Source organism: Ranitomeya imitator, chromosome 6, assembly GCF_032444005.1.
Source record: "Ranitomeya imitator isolate aRanImi1 chromosome 6, aRanImi1.pri, whole genome shotgun sequence".
NCBI classification, from domain to species: domain Eukaryota; kingdom Metazoa; phylum Chordata; class Amphibia; order Anura; family Dendrobatidae; genus Ranitomeya; species Ranitomeya imitator.
In genome coordinates, this window is record NC_091287.1 from 404,815,392 (window position 1) to 404,831,048 (window position 15,657).

Sequence of the window (15,657 nt, forward strand, 5' to 3'; positions counted from 1 at the left end):
TCAATTGTATTTGCGTCTGATAGATGCAAATGCAGTAGAGTGAAGAGGGTAGCGACAGCCAGGGCACAGGCAGAGAGGGGGGTAAGCGAGGTCAGTGACTGCTCATCTGTGTGCCTGCACCCCAGCCATCAGTGTGCTTAATACTTGTGGCCGGAGGAAGGTGCTGGGTGATTTCAGGCATTCAGCAATGTTACATTTTTTTTCCTTTGATAAAATGTGCGCCCTTTGAGGATGCAGGAGGTGACACCCTAGATGGACACCTACCATGCCTACCTCTTGCCCCGATCCTGCATGCAGTGGCAAGTCCACGTTATTCAAGGCAAATTACTAGTGTTTGACTGTTGTCTGCACAACCACACCAGGCTATTGTGACACTCTTCATAATTATTATTTATATAGCACCAATGATTCCATGGTGCTGTACATGAGAAGGGGTTATATACAAATTACAGATATCACTTACAGTAAGCAATCTAACAATTACAGACTGATGCAGGGGGGCGAGGACCCTGCCCTTGCAGGCTTACATTCTACAGGATGGTGGGGAAGGAGACAATAGGTTGAGGGTTGCAGGAGCTCTGGTGTTGGGGAAGCGGTAGCTTCGGTAGTGGTGAGGAGGCAGCGGGGTCAGTGCAAGTCTGTAGGCTTTCCTGAAGAGGTGGGTTTTCAGGTTCCGTCTGAAGGATCCGAATGTGGTTGATAGTCGGACGTGTTGGGGCAAAGAATTCCAGAGGATGGGGGATATTTGGGAGAGATCTTGGAGGCGGTTGGGTGAGGAGCAAATAAGTGTGGATGAGAGAAGGAGGTCTTAGGAGGACCGGAGATTACTCTTAGTTTGCAGCGCTGGAGTCCTGGGTTCAAATCCCACCAAGGACAACATCTGCAAAGAGTTTGTATGTTCTCCCCGTGTTTGGGGGTTTCCTCCATGCACTACAGTTTCCTCCCACATTCCAAAGACATACTGATAGGGAATGTAGATTGTGAGCCCCATCGGGGACAGTGATGATAATGTCTGTAAAGTGCTGCGGAATATGTTGGCACTATATAAAAATAAAGATTATTATGATTATTATTACATGAGGGAATAATAATGAGGGAAGATATCGGGAGATTATTTCAGAGATATTTGGAGGAGACAGGTTATGGATGGCTTTGTAGGTTAGTATTAATAATTTGAACTGGATACGCTGAGGGAATGGGAGCCAGTGAAGAGATTTGCAGAGGGGGGAAGCGGAGGAGCAGCGAGGAGAGAGATGAATTAGTCAGGCAGCAGAGTTAAGGATGGACTGTAAGGGTGGTTAGCAGGGAGGCCACAGAAAAGGATGTTGCAGTAGTCAAGGCGGGAGATGATGAGGGCATGCACAAGCATTTTAGTAGATTGACTGTTGAGGAAAGGACGGATTCTGGAGATATTTTTGAGCTGGAGGCGACAGGAGGTGGAAAGAGCTTGTTTGATGTGTGGTTTGAAGGACCTGGTAGAGTCAAGGGTTACCCCGAGGCAGCGGACTTCCAGTACGGGGGAAAGCGTGATGTCCTTAATTGCGATAGATAGGTCAGGTAAGGAAGATCTATGAGATGGAGGAAAGATGATGAGTTCAGATTAGTCCACATTGAGTTTGAGGAAGCGAGAGGAGAAGGAGGATATCGCTGATAGACACTCTGGGATTCTGGACAGCAGAGAGGTGACGTCTGGGCCAGAAAGGTAGATCTGCGTGTCATCAGCATAATGGTGGTATTGGAATCCATGAGACTTTGAGTTGTCCCAGGCTAAGTGTATAGATTGAGAAGAGTAGGGGTCCTAGAACAGAGCCTTGGGGGACTCCAACAGAGAGAGGGTGGGATGAGTAGATAGTGTGGGAGTGGGAGACGCTCAATGTGCGGTTGGAAAGGTATGAGGAGATCCAGGATAGGGCGAGGTCTTTGATGCCAAAGGAGGAGAGGATCTGTAGTAGGAGGCAGTGGTCAACTATATCGAAAGAGAACAAGTCTAGAAGGAGGAGTACAGCGTGTTGTCCATTAGCTTTGGCTGTAAGTAGGTCGTTAGTAATTTTGGTCAAGGCTGTCTCAGTTGAGTGATAGAGCCAGAAACCAGATTGTAAATAGTCAAAGAGCAAGTTAGATGAGAGGTGGGAGGAAAGTTCAGCGTGGATGTGCTGCTCAAGGAGTTTGGAAGCGAATGGGAGCTGCGATATTGGGCGATAGCTAGACATAGCTGTTGGATCGCAGGTTGGCTTTTTAAGGACAGGCGTGATTGTGGCATGTTTGAAAGCAGATGGGAAGGTGCCAGAAGTTAGTGACAGGTTGAAGAGGTGGGTTAGGGATGGGATAAGAGTGGTGGTGAGTTGGGGAGGAGATGGGATGGGGTCGAGCGCACAGGTGGTGAGGTGCGATTTGGAGAGGAAACAATTAGTCCCCCATTCAGTGATGTTGGATAGGGAGGTTATGGGGTTTGGGCATTGATCTGGTATACAACGGGATTGTGGTGGTTGAACAATGAAGACTTGCCTTGTTAAGTCGATCTTATTTTTAAAGTGTGTGGCAAAGTCCTCAGCAGAGATGAGGGAGGTTTGGAGGGGGCGGAGGAGGGAGTTAAAGGTTTTGAATAACTGTTTGGGGTTGTAGGATAGGGAAAATACGAGGGTTGTGAAGTAGGCCTGTTTAGCAGAGGTGAGAGCAGATTTAAATGCGAGTGTTGCCTGTTTGAATGCAGTGAAGTCATCTTGCAAATGTGTTTTCTTCCAGTGCCTTTCTGCAACCCTGGACACTTTCCGGAGCTTTTTAGTGGTGTTATTGTGCTAGGGTTGTCTATTGATACGTCGCACTCTGCCATGAACGAGAGGGGCAACCATGTCAATAGCTGATGCGAGTGTGGCATTGTAGAAAGCAGTGGCACTGTCTGTGTCTTGGAGTGAGGATATGGATGCCAGTGGTAGTATAGAGTCAGAGAGTGTGTGGGCATCAAGGTGTGCAAGGTTTCTGCAGGGTGCGCATGTTGCTGGACATGGGTGACCGTTGAGGAGGACAGGGATGAGAAGGTGAGCAGATGATTGTCGGATAGAGGGAGAGGGTAGGTGGTGAAGTTAGATAGAGAGCAGAGACTGGTGAAGAGATCCCTCTAACAAAATTAATCTTGGAAACACTAATTTATTCTTTGCTTCCTGTTATAGGAATACAACAAGATGCTTGAAGAGGTGATAAAAGCTTAACCCCCCCCATACATATTAGATGAGTCTCCAGTCATCTAATGTGTATGGGCACTCCCTACTCTCTCCCAACAAATGATGTGTTGTCAGGGAAAGAAGGGTCAGCCATATGAAATTCCAATACCTGAGATAAGCCACTGTCACAGATGTCTGCTGGATCCGTTCTCTCTCTGTTGAAGACACATGAACACTCGCCATGTTCTCTCGTGTATATACTGTTAGTCAAACATTTGTTCAGCAGACAGCTCTGTTTAATATGTATGGGGATTTTTAAAAACACAGTACTGATCCCTGGACCATGGGATTTAACTTGACACTATAGATTTACTCATTGTCATCTTAGGATATTCATCGATATTGTCTTGGATATTAAGGCTAGCCAAAGTCAAGAAGCAGGTTGGCAGAGGCTGATTAAGCATTACCATAGAGGACATCTCGAAAGTTTAGGCAATTAAAGGTATTCTTGGCAAGTCCCGTGGAGAGGTGATAACTTGCTGATTGCTGAGGGTATGACAACAGAGATCCTCAGAATAGGGCTCTCAAAACCCTGCTAGAATGTAGTGTTGGCCATGCATGCAACTCCATCAGTCCCATAGACAATCAATGCATGCACCAGTCCATTTTAACGGGGCATTGCAGAACACAGTTCTTAGGATCCATGGTGTTCCCAGCGGTTGATTCCCCCCCCCCCCCCCAACCCCTCCAGAATTTCACAAGTTTTCAGCTATCCGTTGGAAATTTAACTTAAAAAGATGTCAATAACCTTTTTAAAGAAAATGTGGCAGTTTCTGTTAAATAAACTTTAATTCAAAGCCGTAACATATCCCATACTAATGTACAAGAAATGTATTTTCAAGGACAGACCTATGCAATTCTATCTACAGAGAGAGAAGCTGCTTGCCTTGGTTCTTAGTTGTCAGCACTTTATTCTATACTGGATCTTCTTTACTATTATGGGGAGAGAAGAGGTGTTTTCATTGTACTATTCTTTTATATAAGTTTTTTTGTGCATTATGCCTTACTAAGAGCCTGCAAGAAAAGCTTGGCATGCAGCCCTATTTTGTGATGTAAATGTGCATCCTCTGCTCCACATCTAGGACAGTCTGCATCTAAGTGGACCCCTATATTAAGAAGGAAGCTTGGCGTTCAAGACACCCTATGTATGAGATATATCTGCAAGAGTCTCTGAGACACGGGGACAGTCTAGGAACCTGCTCCAATACCTCTTTCCATTGTTCTACTGTGATCTGTCCCACATCTGATTCCCATTTTAACCTTGCTGTCCAAGTATGGCCATCAGCACGAGACTGCAACATCTGCTGATATATTCTAGAGATTAGACCAGTCGTATATTTTGGTAATGACTCAAGTACGTAGCTTTTTTGAATTTCGAGTGTAGTATCGCAAAACTAGGACTGGAACGCGTGTCTCAGTTGTAGGTATTGAAAGAATGAAGCATTAGGAGGCCCATATTCTTGGAGTTTAATGAAGCTTTTAAGTGTTCTGTTTTCTAGTATATTGTCCATAGTTTGTATTCCCTTAAGCTCCCACCCTCTAAACCTGTCAAACTCCTCTAATTTATGATTGTGCCATATTGGGGTAAATTTGGAATATCCAGTAATTCCCAGCAATCTCTTTCCCCTATCCTACACCTTGTATATTAACGCCATAGTTGGCCACTCTCCATCCACGCGGCTCGCACCCCCTTCCAATATGTGAATAGCTGAAAAGTATTTTTTGTCATATAAAACAAGTCTTCCCGCTTTGCCCATGCTTTTCCTCTTTTTCCAGCCGTGAAAATGCTGCATCTCTGATGCCATATCGTACATCCATGGATCTGGTATCGCCAGCCCACCCTATGTTTTATCCATCTGAAGGGATAGTAATTTAATTCTTGAATTGCGTTTGCACCAAATTAGTTAACATTGACTACACTTTACGGAATATAAGGGGAGGAATCCAACATGGAGAGTTGAGTAGTACGTATAGCAATTTTGGCATTACTACCATTTTAATGAGATTTCCTCCACCTATTACCGATAGCGGGAGTTTGCACAGTGCATTGATTTTAGACCTGAATCTGTCTAACAAGGGGTTAATGTTTAGCATTATATAACATTTTATATGTGCATCAATCACTATTCGAAGATATCTACAATTTTCTACCACCTGAATCTGTGCATCTTATATTAATTCTGTGGGAGGAGGGGGGGGGGGGGGGAAGAGGGTTCACTGGTAAGAGTGATGATTTTTCCCAGTTGTTTACACAGATTATTAATGGATGTTGAAACTAATCTACTTTAAAATCAATATACAAACACTGTGTGAGAATACCCTTACTTGTCATGTCCGATAATGGTGAAATGTTTTTATTTATATTGCTCAGTTATATAGCGCCATTAGTTCCACAGCGCTTTACAGACGTTATCATCACTGTCCCCATTGTGGCTCACAATCTATATTCCCTATCAGTATGTCTTTGAAGTGTGGTAGGAAACCAGAGAACCCAGAGGAAACCCAAGCAAATACAGAGAGAACACACAAACTCCTTACAGATGTTGTCCTTGGTGGGATTTGAACCCAGGACCCCAGTGCTGCAAAGCTACAATGCTAGTCACTGAGCCACCGTGCTGCCCTCTTCATACTTAATGTTTCTATAGGGAAAGAAAACAGTTTACTAAAAACATTAACCCCTTAACGACTGCCGATACGCCTTTAAACGGCTGTAGTTAAGGGTACCGTTAATGGCGCTGTGAAGAAAGTGTATAGCGCCCCTCCGAGTCTGATTTTTTTCCGGGGTCTCGGCTGCCTAGACCCCAGAGAAAATGATTTGAGTCTGTTTTTGCTGACCCCCTGGATGCAATCGCCGTTATTAACCGTATAACGGCAACTGCAAAAAAAAAGCGCCATTTAATTTCTCTGTCTTTTAATGTGATCGCACATCAGAGGACCCAGAAATAGGGTTTATGATCGCCCCCCCTTACCAGTGTCTCCCGATGTCCCTGGATCCTCCTGCTTTCCTCCACGGCCGCTGGCGTCTTCTTCTGGAAAATGGCGGGCGCAGTGCGCCCACCGAGACCTGCTGGTCGGCACCCGGCAACAATAGGAAGATTTTTCTTATTGGTTCATTTTGGTCACTGTGATAGATCCTATCGCAGTGATCAAAATGAAAAAATAGTAAATAACCCCCCCCTCCCCCTTTATCACCCCCTTAGTTACGGAATAATAATAAAATAAAGAAATTTTTTCCCATGTTCCCATTAGGGTTAGGGTTAGGATTAGGGTTGGAATTAGGGTTGGATTAGGGTTGGAATTAGGGTTAAGTTTGTGGTTATGGTTAGGATTGGGATTAGGGTTAGGATTGAGATTAGGGTTAGGGGTGTGTTGGTGTTAGGGTTGTGATTAGGGTTATGGTTAGGGTTGGGATTAGGGTTGGCATTAGAATTGGGGGGTTTCCACTGTTTAGGTACATCAGGGGGTCTCCATTGCCCCCCTGACAACATGGCGCCACCATTGATTCCAGCCAATTTTGCATTCAAAAAGTCAAATGGTGCTCCCTCCCTTCTGAGCTCTGCCATGCGCCCAAACAGTCGTTTACCCCCACATATGGGGTACCAGCATACTCGGGACAATTGGACAACAACGTTTGGGGTACAATTTCTCCTGTTACTCTTGGGAAAATAAAAAAAATGGGGGCTAAAAAATCAGTTTTGTGGGAAAAAAAATGATTTATTTTCACGGCTCTGCGTTATAAACTTCTGGGAAGCACTTCTGGGAAGCACTTCTGGTTCATAGTGCTCACCACACATCTGGATAAGCTCCTTTGGGGGTCTAGTTTCCAAATAGGGTCACTTGTGGGGGGTTTCGATGTTTAGGCACATCAGGGGCTCTGCAAACACAACATGGTGTCCGATCTCAATTCCAGCCAATTCTGCATTGAAAAATTCAAACGGAACTCCTTCTCTTCCAAGCTCTTTGGTGCTCATGAACAGTGGTTCCCCCCACATATGGGGTATCGGCATATTCAGGAGAAATTGCATAACGTTTGTGGTTCATTGTTTCTTTTTACACTTGTGAAAATAAAAAAAAATTGGTTCTGAAGTATAATATTTGTTAAAAAAAAAAAAAGTTATTTTTTTTCCTATAGCCACGACAGCACCCACAACGAGAGAGGGGATCCGCCCACCTTCTGGACAGGAACCTACAGGTTAAAAAGGGGCGGTCCCCATCGCCCTCCAGTTTTGGGTTCCTGTCCGAACGGCGGGAGCCTACAGGTTTCGTTCGTTCTTACCCGGGTCCGCCAAGCCTCTGTGCGGTGTCCGGGGGGAACGGCAGAGTCGGGGGCCCGGAAGCAGCGTCGGGGGAAGTCCTGTATCCAGCTTCCCCCCTCGTCTGGCATGGAGCGGTGGCGTTCCCGGGGGAAGGCACGCCGCCCTGGGTCGTCCACACGCGCGCGACGCTGCAGGAGCAGGTCGGCGCTTATGACCCGGAAGTGAACCAACGACTTCCGGAGGAGGCCGGGAGGAGGAGCGCGGGACCTTTTGAAAAGAAGGCAGCGCTTGGTGAGTGGTGTGCGGCAGCATGTCTTCCACAGGAGACGCCGAACACCGATAGTTAGGAGAATAGAGGAGCAGCAGCAGATCTCATAGTGGAGATGTGGCACGCGGGCAGCAGGATCCTGGCAACCCGACATCACGTCGCACCTCACCCCCTCAGAAACCGGTACTCTAATTTCATCAGCAGTGGTGAGTGTTATATTTGAGCCATTGGCTGATACAAATGTCTTCTATACTATGCTTTGTTGTAGGGGAAAAAGGTCTCAAAATCTAAGCATAAGCAGTGTGTGTTATGCACGGAGCCACTACCTGACACCTATTTAAAGAAGTTATGTCAGACGTGTATATGCCGTACGTTCGAGGAAGAGGCCCCCCTCCGTGTCTCGGATTTGAGGGAAGTAATTAGGGAAGAAATAAAATCGTCCCTTAAATCTAAACGGCATGAGAAGAGCAGTATGGAGATGGTATCCGATTCCAGCCCTTCGTTGCAGGAGGGCGAGTGCTCGGAGAGTTCTTCACCGTCCTCCTCAGATGAGGAAGGAAGGCCTTGCTTCTCCACTGCCAATATGGAGACTTTAATTAAGGCAGTCCGTGCAACTATGGGGGTTGCAGAGAGTAAAGAACCGAAAACAACCCAGGAGATCATGTTCGCAGGGCTGAGCCAGAGAAGTCGCAAAGCTTTCCCGGTGGTAGATTCCATTAAAGATCTGGTCAAACGGGAGTGGGACAAGCTGGATAACGGGTACTTACCTTCGGCCGCAAAAAGAAGGTATCCCTTTGAGGATGACACCTTATCCCAGTGGATGAAGATCCCAAAAGTAGATGCGGCAGTAGCCTCTACCTCGAAAACAGCCTCGCTACCATTAGAGGATGTAGGACTCCTTAAAGATCCTTCAGACAGGAAGGCTGACATGGTCCTTAAGAAGTTGTGGGAAGCGTCATCTGGAGCCTTTAAGCCCGCAATCGCAGGCACCTGTACGGCTAGATCAATTATGGTCTGGGTAACTCAGCTGGAAGAACAGCTTAAAGCTAAAGTCCCCAGGGATAAATTGTTAAATTCCCTGTCTCAGGTCAGAGAAGGAGCGGCTTATCTAGCGGATACCTCGATTGATTCCCTGAAATTGGCTGCAAGATCGGCGGGTCTTTCAAATGCAACCCGGCGGGCACTATGGCTAAAGACCTGGAAGGGGGATGCTCAGGCAAAAGCCAAATTGTGCTCCATTCCGTGTAGGGGTGAGTACCTATTCGGCCCGGTGCTGGATGACATCCTTGCAAAGGCAGAAGACAGAAAGAAGGGATTTCCTAAAACATTTAATCCCACTTTTAGGAATGCCTTCCGGAGACGCATGACCTTCAGAAAATTCCAGTCAGACCAGCAGGGATATAATCGTGACTGGGAGACGTCGCATCAAAAGAAGAAAGGTGGATACTATAAGAACCCTTCATCTTTCTCAAGACGTAGACGTAATTACAGATAGAACAGATCTACCAGTAGGGGGGAGACTGAGGTTCTTCTCAGATGAATGGAAAAAATAACTTCTAGTGCCTGGATAATGGGGGTAGTTGAGTCAGGGTTAAAATTAGAATTTTTGAGAACTCCCCCAAATCATTTTGTGATAACATCGCTGGACACTCCCGCCCAACAACAGACCTTAGAATTAGAGATTCAACAATTGCTTACAAAGCGAGTTATTGAAGAAGTACCAAAACATCAGGAGAAGACGGGCTTTTATTCTCCGCTATTCTTAATCTCTAAACCTGATGGGTCCTTTAGGACTATCATAAATTTACGTAAATTGAATAAATATCTTCAGTACCACGCTTTTAAGATGGAATCCATTAAATCAACAACTAAGCTTTTGTTTCCTAGGTGCTACATGTCGGTCTTGGATCTAAAAGATGCTTACTACCATCTTCCAGTTCACAGAAATCACCAGAAATTCCTCAGGATGGCAGTATGGGTAAACCATCAGATTAAACATTTCCAATTTTTGGCAATGCCCTTTGGCCTGTCCATGGCACCTAGAGTTTTTACAAAGGTTGTTTCGGAAGTAATGGCCCATATCAGGGAAAAGGAAACCCTTGTAGTGCCCTATCTAGACGATTTTTTGATAGTTGGAAATTCAATTGCTCAGTGTACATCTAGGGTAAATGCCATAATATCATCCCTACAGGAACTCGGATGGATAATCAACTGGGAAAAGTCAAAACTGGAACCCACAAGACGTCAAACGTTCCTAGGAGTTCTTCTAGACTCAGAAGATCAGTCATCCTTCCTACCAGAAGAGAAGAAGCAGAAGATCATTCAAAGGATCACGGCAGTAAGGAAAGTTCCAAGCTTAAGTTTAAGAGACGTCTCTACTGGGATCTTTGACTGCGTGTGTATCGGCGGTGAGATGGGCTCAGGCTCATACCCGAATGCTTCAATACGAAGTTCTTCAAGCAGAGAAAGATCTTCACGGTGCTCTAAGCAGAAAGTTCAAATTATCACCCGCCACTCTTCACGATCTGAGATGGTGGCTCAATCTAGCACATTTGTCAAAAGGAGTTCTCTGGACCATCACTCTGGAAAATTTAGTTACAACAGATGCCAGTCCGTTCGGTTGGGGAGCCCATATGGGAGACATTCTAACCCAAGGGCGATGGTCGATTCAAGAGTCCCAGAATTTCTCAAATCTAAGAGAGCTTGCTGCAGTCAATCAGGCTATTCTTTCCTTACTACCATCCCTGAGGAATTCGCATGTACAGATACAAACAGACAATATGACTGTGGTAGCCTACATCAATCATCAGGGGGGGACAAGGTCACGATCCCTAATGACCACTACAGCACAGATATTGTCTCTGGCCGAGAATCACTTACAATCCCTGTCGGCAGTTAATATAAAAGGGGAACTCAATATAGAGGTGGACTACCTCAGTCGCCATTCCCTTCGTCAGGGAGAGTGGTCCCTAAACCAACGGATATTCGATCAAATAGTCAATCTGTGGGGTTTGCCGATAATAGATCTATTTGCTACGAGGAAGAACAGGAAGGTCAGGAGGTTCGCATCCTTACACATAGCAGATCAACCATTCATAGTGGATTCCCTTCGTGTCCGTTGGGACTTCCAGCTGGCATATGCCTTTCCCCCAATGTGTCTGATTCCGATAGTTCTCAGAAAGATCCGGGAGGAAAGAGCCAGAGTGATTTTAATCGCCCCCTTCTGGCCCAGGATGCCTTGGTTCTCTCCCCTCAGGACAATGTCTGTGTCTGATCCCTGGGTGTTGCCAGTGGTTCCGGAACTCCTTTCTCAAGGTCCATTTCGTCATCCAAATTTGGAGACTCTTCACTTAACGGCTTGGAACTTGAGAGGGAGCTTCTGAGAGAGAGGGGGTTCTCTAATGCCTTAATAGCCACCTTACTGAAAAGTAGAAAGGAGGTCACTACGAAGATCTATACAAAAATTTGGAAGAAATTCCTTATGTTTTATCAGCAACCATTAGGAGATAAGGCTCCGATTTCAGCTATTTTAGAATTCCTTCAGAAAGGCTGGGAATTGGGTTTGGCAGTCAACACTCTAAGAGTTCATGTTTCAGCCTTGGGAGCTCTATATAACAGTGATATAGCTGGTAATAGATGGGTTGCTAGGTTTATTAAGGCATGTCAGCGTTCTAACCCAATCCATATTGTAAGAATACCCCCTTGGGATTTAAATTTGGTGCTTGAGGCGTTGACTGAACCTCCTTTCGAGCCATTAGACTCTATTTCGATAAAAAATTTAACCTTAAAAACAGCTCTACTTTTAGCATTAACGTCTGCCAGGAGGGTCAGTGATATGCATGCGTTATCAGTAGATCCTCCCTATCTAATAATTCTCCAGGATAAGATTGTCTTAAAACCTGATCCTGCATACTTGCCAAAAGTAGCAACTAAATTTCATAGAAGTCAGGAGATTTATTTACCATCTTTCTATGAAAATCCAGGTTCAGAAGAGGAGGAAAAATATCATACCCTAGATGTAAAGAGGGCGATATTAGAATACTTGGATAGGACACAAAGCTGGAGGCAGAGTAGGGCTCTGTTTGTTTCTTTCCAGAATCGGAAAAAGGGTTCTGGTGTCACGAAGAACTCTATCGCTAGATGGATTAGAGAAGCGATATGTCTTGCCTACTCTGCCAGGGGAGTAACACCACCAGAAGGCATCAGGGCGCACTCCACTCGGGCTATGGCATCATCCTGGGCGGAGAAGGCAGATGTCCCCATTGAAATGATATGTAAGGCGGCAACTTGGTCATCACCTTCCACCTTTTATAAGCACTATCGCCTTGATCTATCTGCCAATTCCAGCTTACAGTTTGGCCGTTCAGTACTTAGTGCTGTGGTCCCTCCCAGTTAAATAGTCTTTGAAAGTCTCTCGTTGTGGGTGCTGTCGTGGCGATAGGAAAACCGGTTTTTACGTACCGGTAATAGGATTTTACAGAGTCCACGACAGCACCCATACATTCCCCCCCCCCCCCGTATTTAGTTACTTATTCCTGCACTCTGTTGGAAGGTGTGCCTTAGAGATCACTCTATAGAGGTGGTGGTGTTTAGTAGTGTTTAAGATAATATGGTCATGTACTGATTCATTGGCGGTATCCCTTGTACTCTGGAACACAAACTGGAGGGCGAGGGGGACCGCCCCTTTTTAACCTGTAGGTTCCTGTCCGGAAGGTGGGCGGATCCCCTCTCTCGTTGTGGGTGCTGTCGTGGACTCTGTAAAATCCTATTACCGGTACGTAAAAACCGGTTTCCTTCCACATTGCTTCAGTTACTGTGAAGCCTGTAAAGGGTTAATAAACTTCTAGATTGTGGTTTTAAGCACCTTGAAAGGTGCAGTTTTTAGAATGGTGTCACTTTTGGGTATTTTCTGTCCCCTCAAAGTGACTTTAAATATGAGGTGGTCTCTAAAAAGAATGGTTTGTATATTTTGTTGTAAAAATGAGAAATCGCTGGTCAACTTTTAACCCTTATAACTTCCTAACAAAAAAATGTTGTTTCCAAAATTGTGCTGATGTAAAGTAGACAGGTGGGAAATGTTATTTACTATTTTGTGTGACATATCTCTCTGATTTAAGGGCATAAAAATTCAAAGTTTGAAAATTGCAACATTTTTTAAAATGTTCGCCATATTTCAGTTTTTTTCATAAATAAACGCAAGTAGTATCGAAGATATTTTACCACTAACACAAAGTACGATATGTCACGAAAAAACTGTCTCAAAGTCACCAGGATCCGTTAAAGCGTTCCAGAGTTATAACCTCATAAAGGACAGTGGTCAGAATTGTAAAAATTGGCCCGGTCATTAAGCTGCAAATTGGCTCCGTCACTAAGGGGTTAATAGTCTCTTATCAATGATTTCTCCTGCATTTGTCATTATGGAATCTAGGATGTAAAGGCAAACATTAAATTACAAATGGAATAGCACATATTTAAAGATGAGTATTTTTTAGTCCTTTCTGACCCTGCTCTCCCGATATATGAAATGTAGTTTTTCAGTAAAGTGTTTAGTTGGATAAAACGCTGTCTGCTCTCTGAAATGTCAAGCAGAAGTATTTGATTATACTTTCACCTTTCTATAATTCTAAAGTTTGAAGGACATCACTCCTTGGTTGCTGCAACTCCCTTGGGGGTTGTTTCATTTATAATGTTGCCTCCGGCTTTCTGCTGCTTCCTGCGGATTTGACCTCGTTTTCAACCCTGCGCTGGCAGCTGTGCTGCATTACTATAATTTCCCTCGGATCACACAAGGTTGTCGTATAAAAGACCCGACCTTGTGGCATTGTGTCTAAAGGGACAAGGAAGCTTTCTTCTTCTATGACCTGTAGTTGGTAGTCATTTTAAGTACACTACACTGGAAGAAATTGAATTTTTAAAATTGTGACATTTTCTTCATATGTTCAATAGGAAGCGTGAAATATTTCCTCCTTCTCCAGATTCTTACTGTAGCATCGCTCAGAAGGGAAATGCTCAGATTCCTTTATGTAACTCTATAGATATGACAAGTCAACAATCTGCTCTGTCCTCAATTAGTTGTAAAGAGGATTTTTGACAGCTTGTTAGACCCGGCGAGGGATCCTGCTCACGTTATGTTAGAATATGGAGATAACCGCAGTAAGGAATAACCCTTTTAGTCTAATACAATCTCAGCCTTTTGTAGCTGAGTGAAGCAATAATGTTATCCAGCTCCAACTACTGGACGAACGGAGTCAGCTAAGAGCTACCGGGCTATGCCAGCTTCCATAACTCACGTAGAAATTATTGGGAGCGATGTAAGCAGCGTAACATAGTAAGCTATTATTTCCGTAACTTCTGGAAAACTCTGTCCCCATTATCGCCATGGATTGGCTAGTGAGGCCTATCAGTAAGCAAATACAACAGTGCAACACCAATATTATACCCAGCAGCGCCAAACAAATACCACAGTGCAGCACAACATACCTTCACAAAAGCATTAAATACCACAGCACAGCACAAAATACATTTCCAGCAGCACTACTGGTAGTGGCATTGCCACTCTCCTCACTTCATCCACATCCACAACAACTTGGTTTTCCTAGTCCGTCCATTATTTCTAGCATCAAGAACCAGCATGCTGCAGTTCTTTGAGAAATTCCTCTTAATTAACACGGTTTATTTCAATGAAAGTAAAAATAGTATTAGAATGGCCCAGTGGGACAACTTAGGGCTTACAATGTAGTCTAGGATGCTTCTCCCTTAAACTTTTGTATTAATCCCTTAACCCACGTGGGTGGTTTGCACGTTAATAACCGGGCCAATTTTAAGGGTATGTGCACACGTTGCGGATTTGGCTGCAGATCCGCAGCAGTTTTCCATGAGTTTACCATGTAAACCTATGGAAAACAAAATCCGCAGTGCATACAGTGGGGCAAAAAAGTATTTAGTCAGTCAGCAATAGTGCAAGTTCCACCACTTAAAAAGATGAGAGGCGTCTGTAATTTACATCATAGGTAGACCTCAACTATGGGAGACAAACTGAGAAAAAAAAATCCAGAAAATCACATTGTCTGTTTTTTTATCATTTTATTTGCATATTATGGTGGAAAATAAGTATTTGGTCACAAACAAAATTTCATCTCAATACTTTGTAATATATCCTTTGTTGGCAATGACAGAGGTCAAACGTTTTCTGTAAGTCTTCACAAGGTTGCCACGCACTGTTGTTGGTATGTTGACCCATTCCTCCATGCAGATCTCCTCTAGAGCAGTGATGTTTTTGGCTTTTCGCTTGGCAACACGGACTTTCAACTCCCTCCAAAGGTTTTCTATAGGGTTGAGATCTGGAGACTGGCTAGGCCACTCCAGGACCTTGAAATGCTTCTTACGAAGCCACTCCTTCGTTGCCCTGGCAGTGTGCTTTGGATCATTGTCATGTTGAAAGACCCAGCCACGTTTCATCTTCAATGCCCTTGCTGATGGAAGGAGGTTTGCACTCAAAATCTCACGATACATGGCCCCATTCATTCTTTCATGTACCCGGATCAGTCGTCCTGGCCCCTTTGCAGAGAAACAGCCCCAAAGCATGATGTTTCCACCACCATGCTTTACAGTAGGTATGGTGTTTGATGGATGCAACTCAGTATTCTTTTTCCTCCAAACACGACAAGTTGTGTTTCTATCAAACAGTTCCAGTTTGGTTTCATCAGATCATAGGACATTCTCCCAAAACTCCTCTGGATCATCCAAATGCTCTCTAGCAAACTTCAGAAGGGCCCGGACATGCACTGGCTTAAGCAGTGGGACACGTCTGGAACTGCAGGATCTGAGTCCATGGTGGCGTAGTGTGTTACTTATGGTAGGCCTTGTTACATTTGTCCCAGCTCTCTGCAGTTCATTCACTAGGTCTCCCCGCGTG

The 15,657-nt window shown here is 44.6% G+C and overlaps 1 protein-coding gene across 1 annotated transcript in view; it reads left to right on the forward strand.

The window, feature by feature from the left end:
• Nucleotides 1–15,657, forward strand: part of TAF4B (TATA-box binding protein associated factor 4b) — a 248,083-nt gene that overhangs the window by 188,057 nt on the left and 44,369 nt on the right. The window contains exons 15-16 of the mRNA XM_069731234.1: nt 2,574–2,595; nt 12,347–12,354. Coding sequence (XP_069587335.1) covers nt 2,574–2,595; nt 12,347–12,354 — 30 coding nt within the window. The remainder of the gene's footprint in view (nt 1–2,573; nt 2,596–12,346; nt 12,355–15,657) is intronic.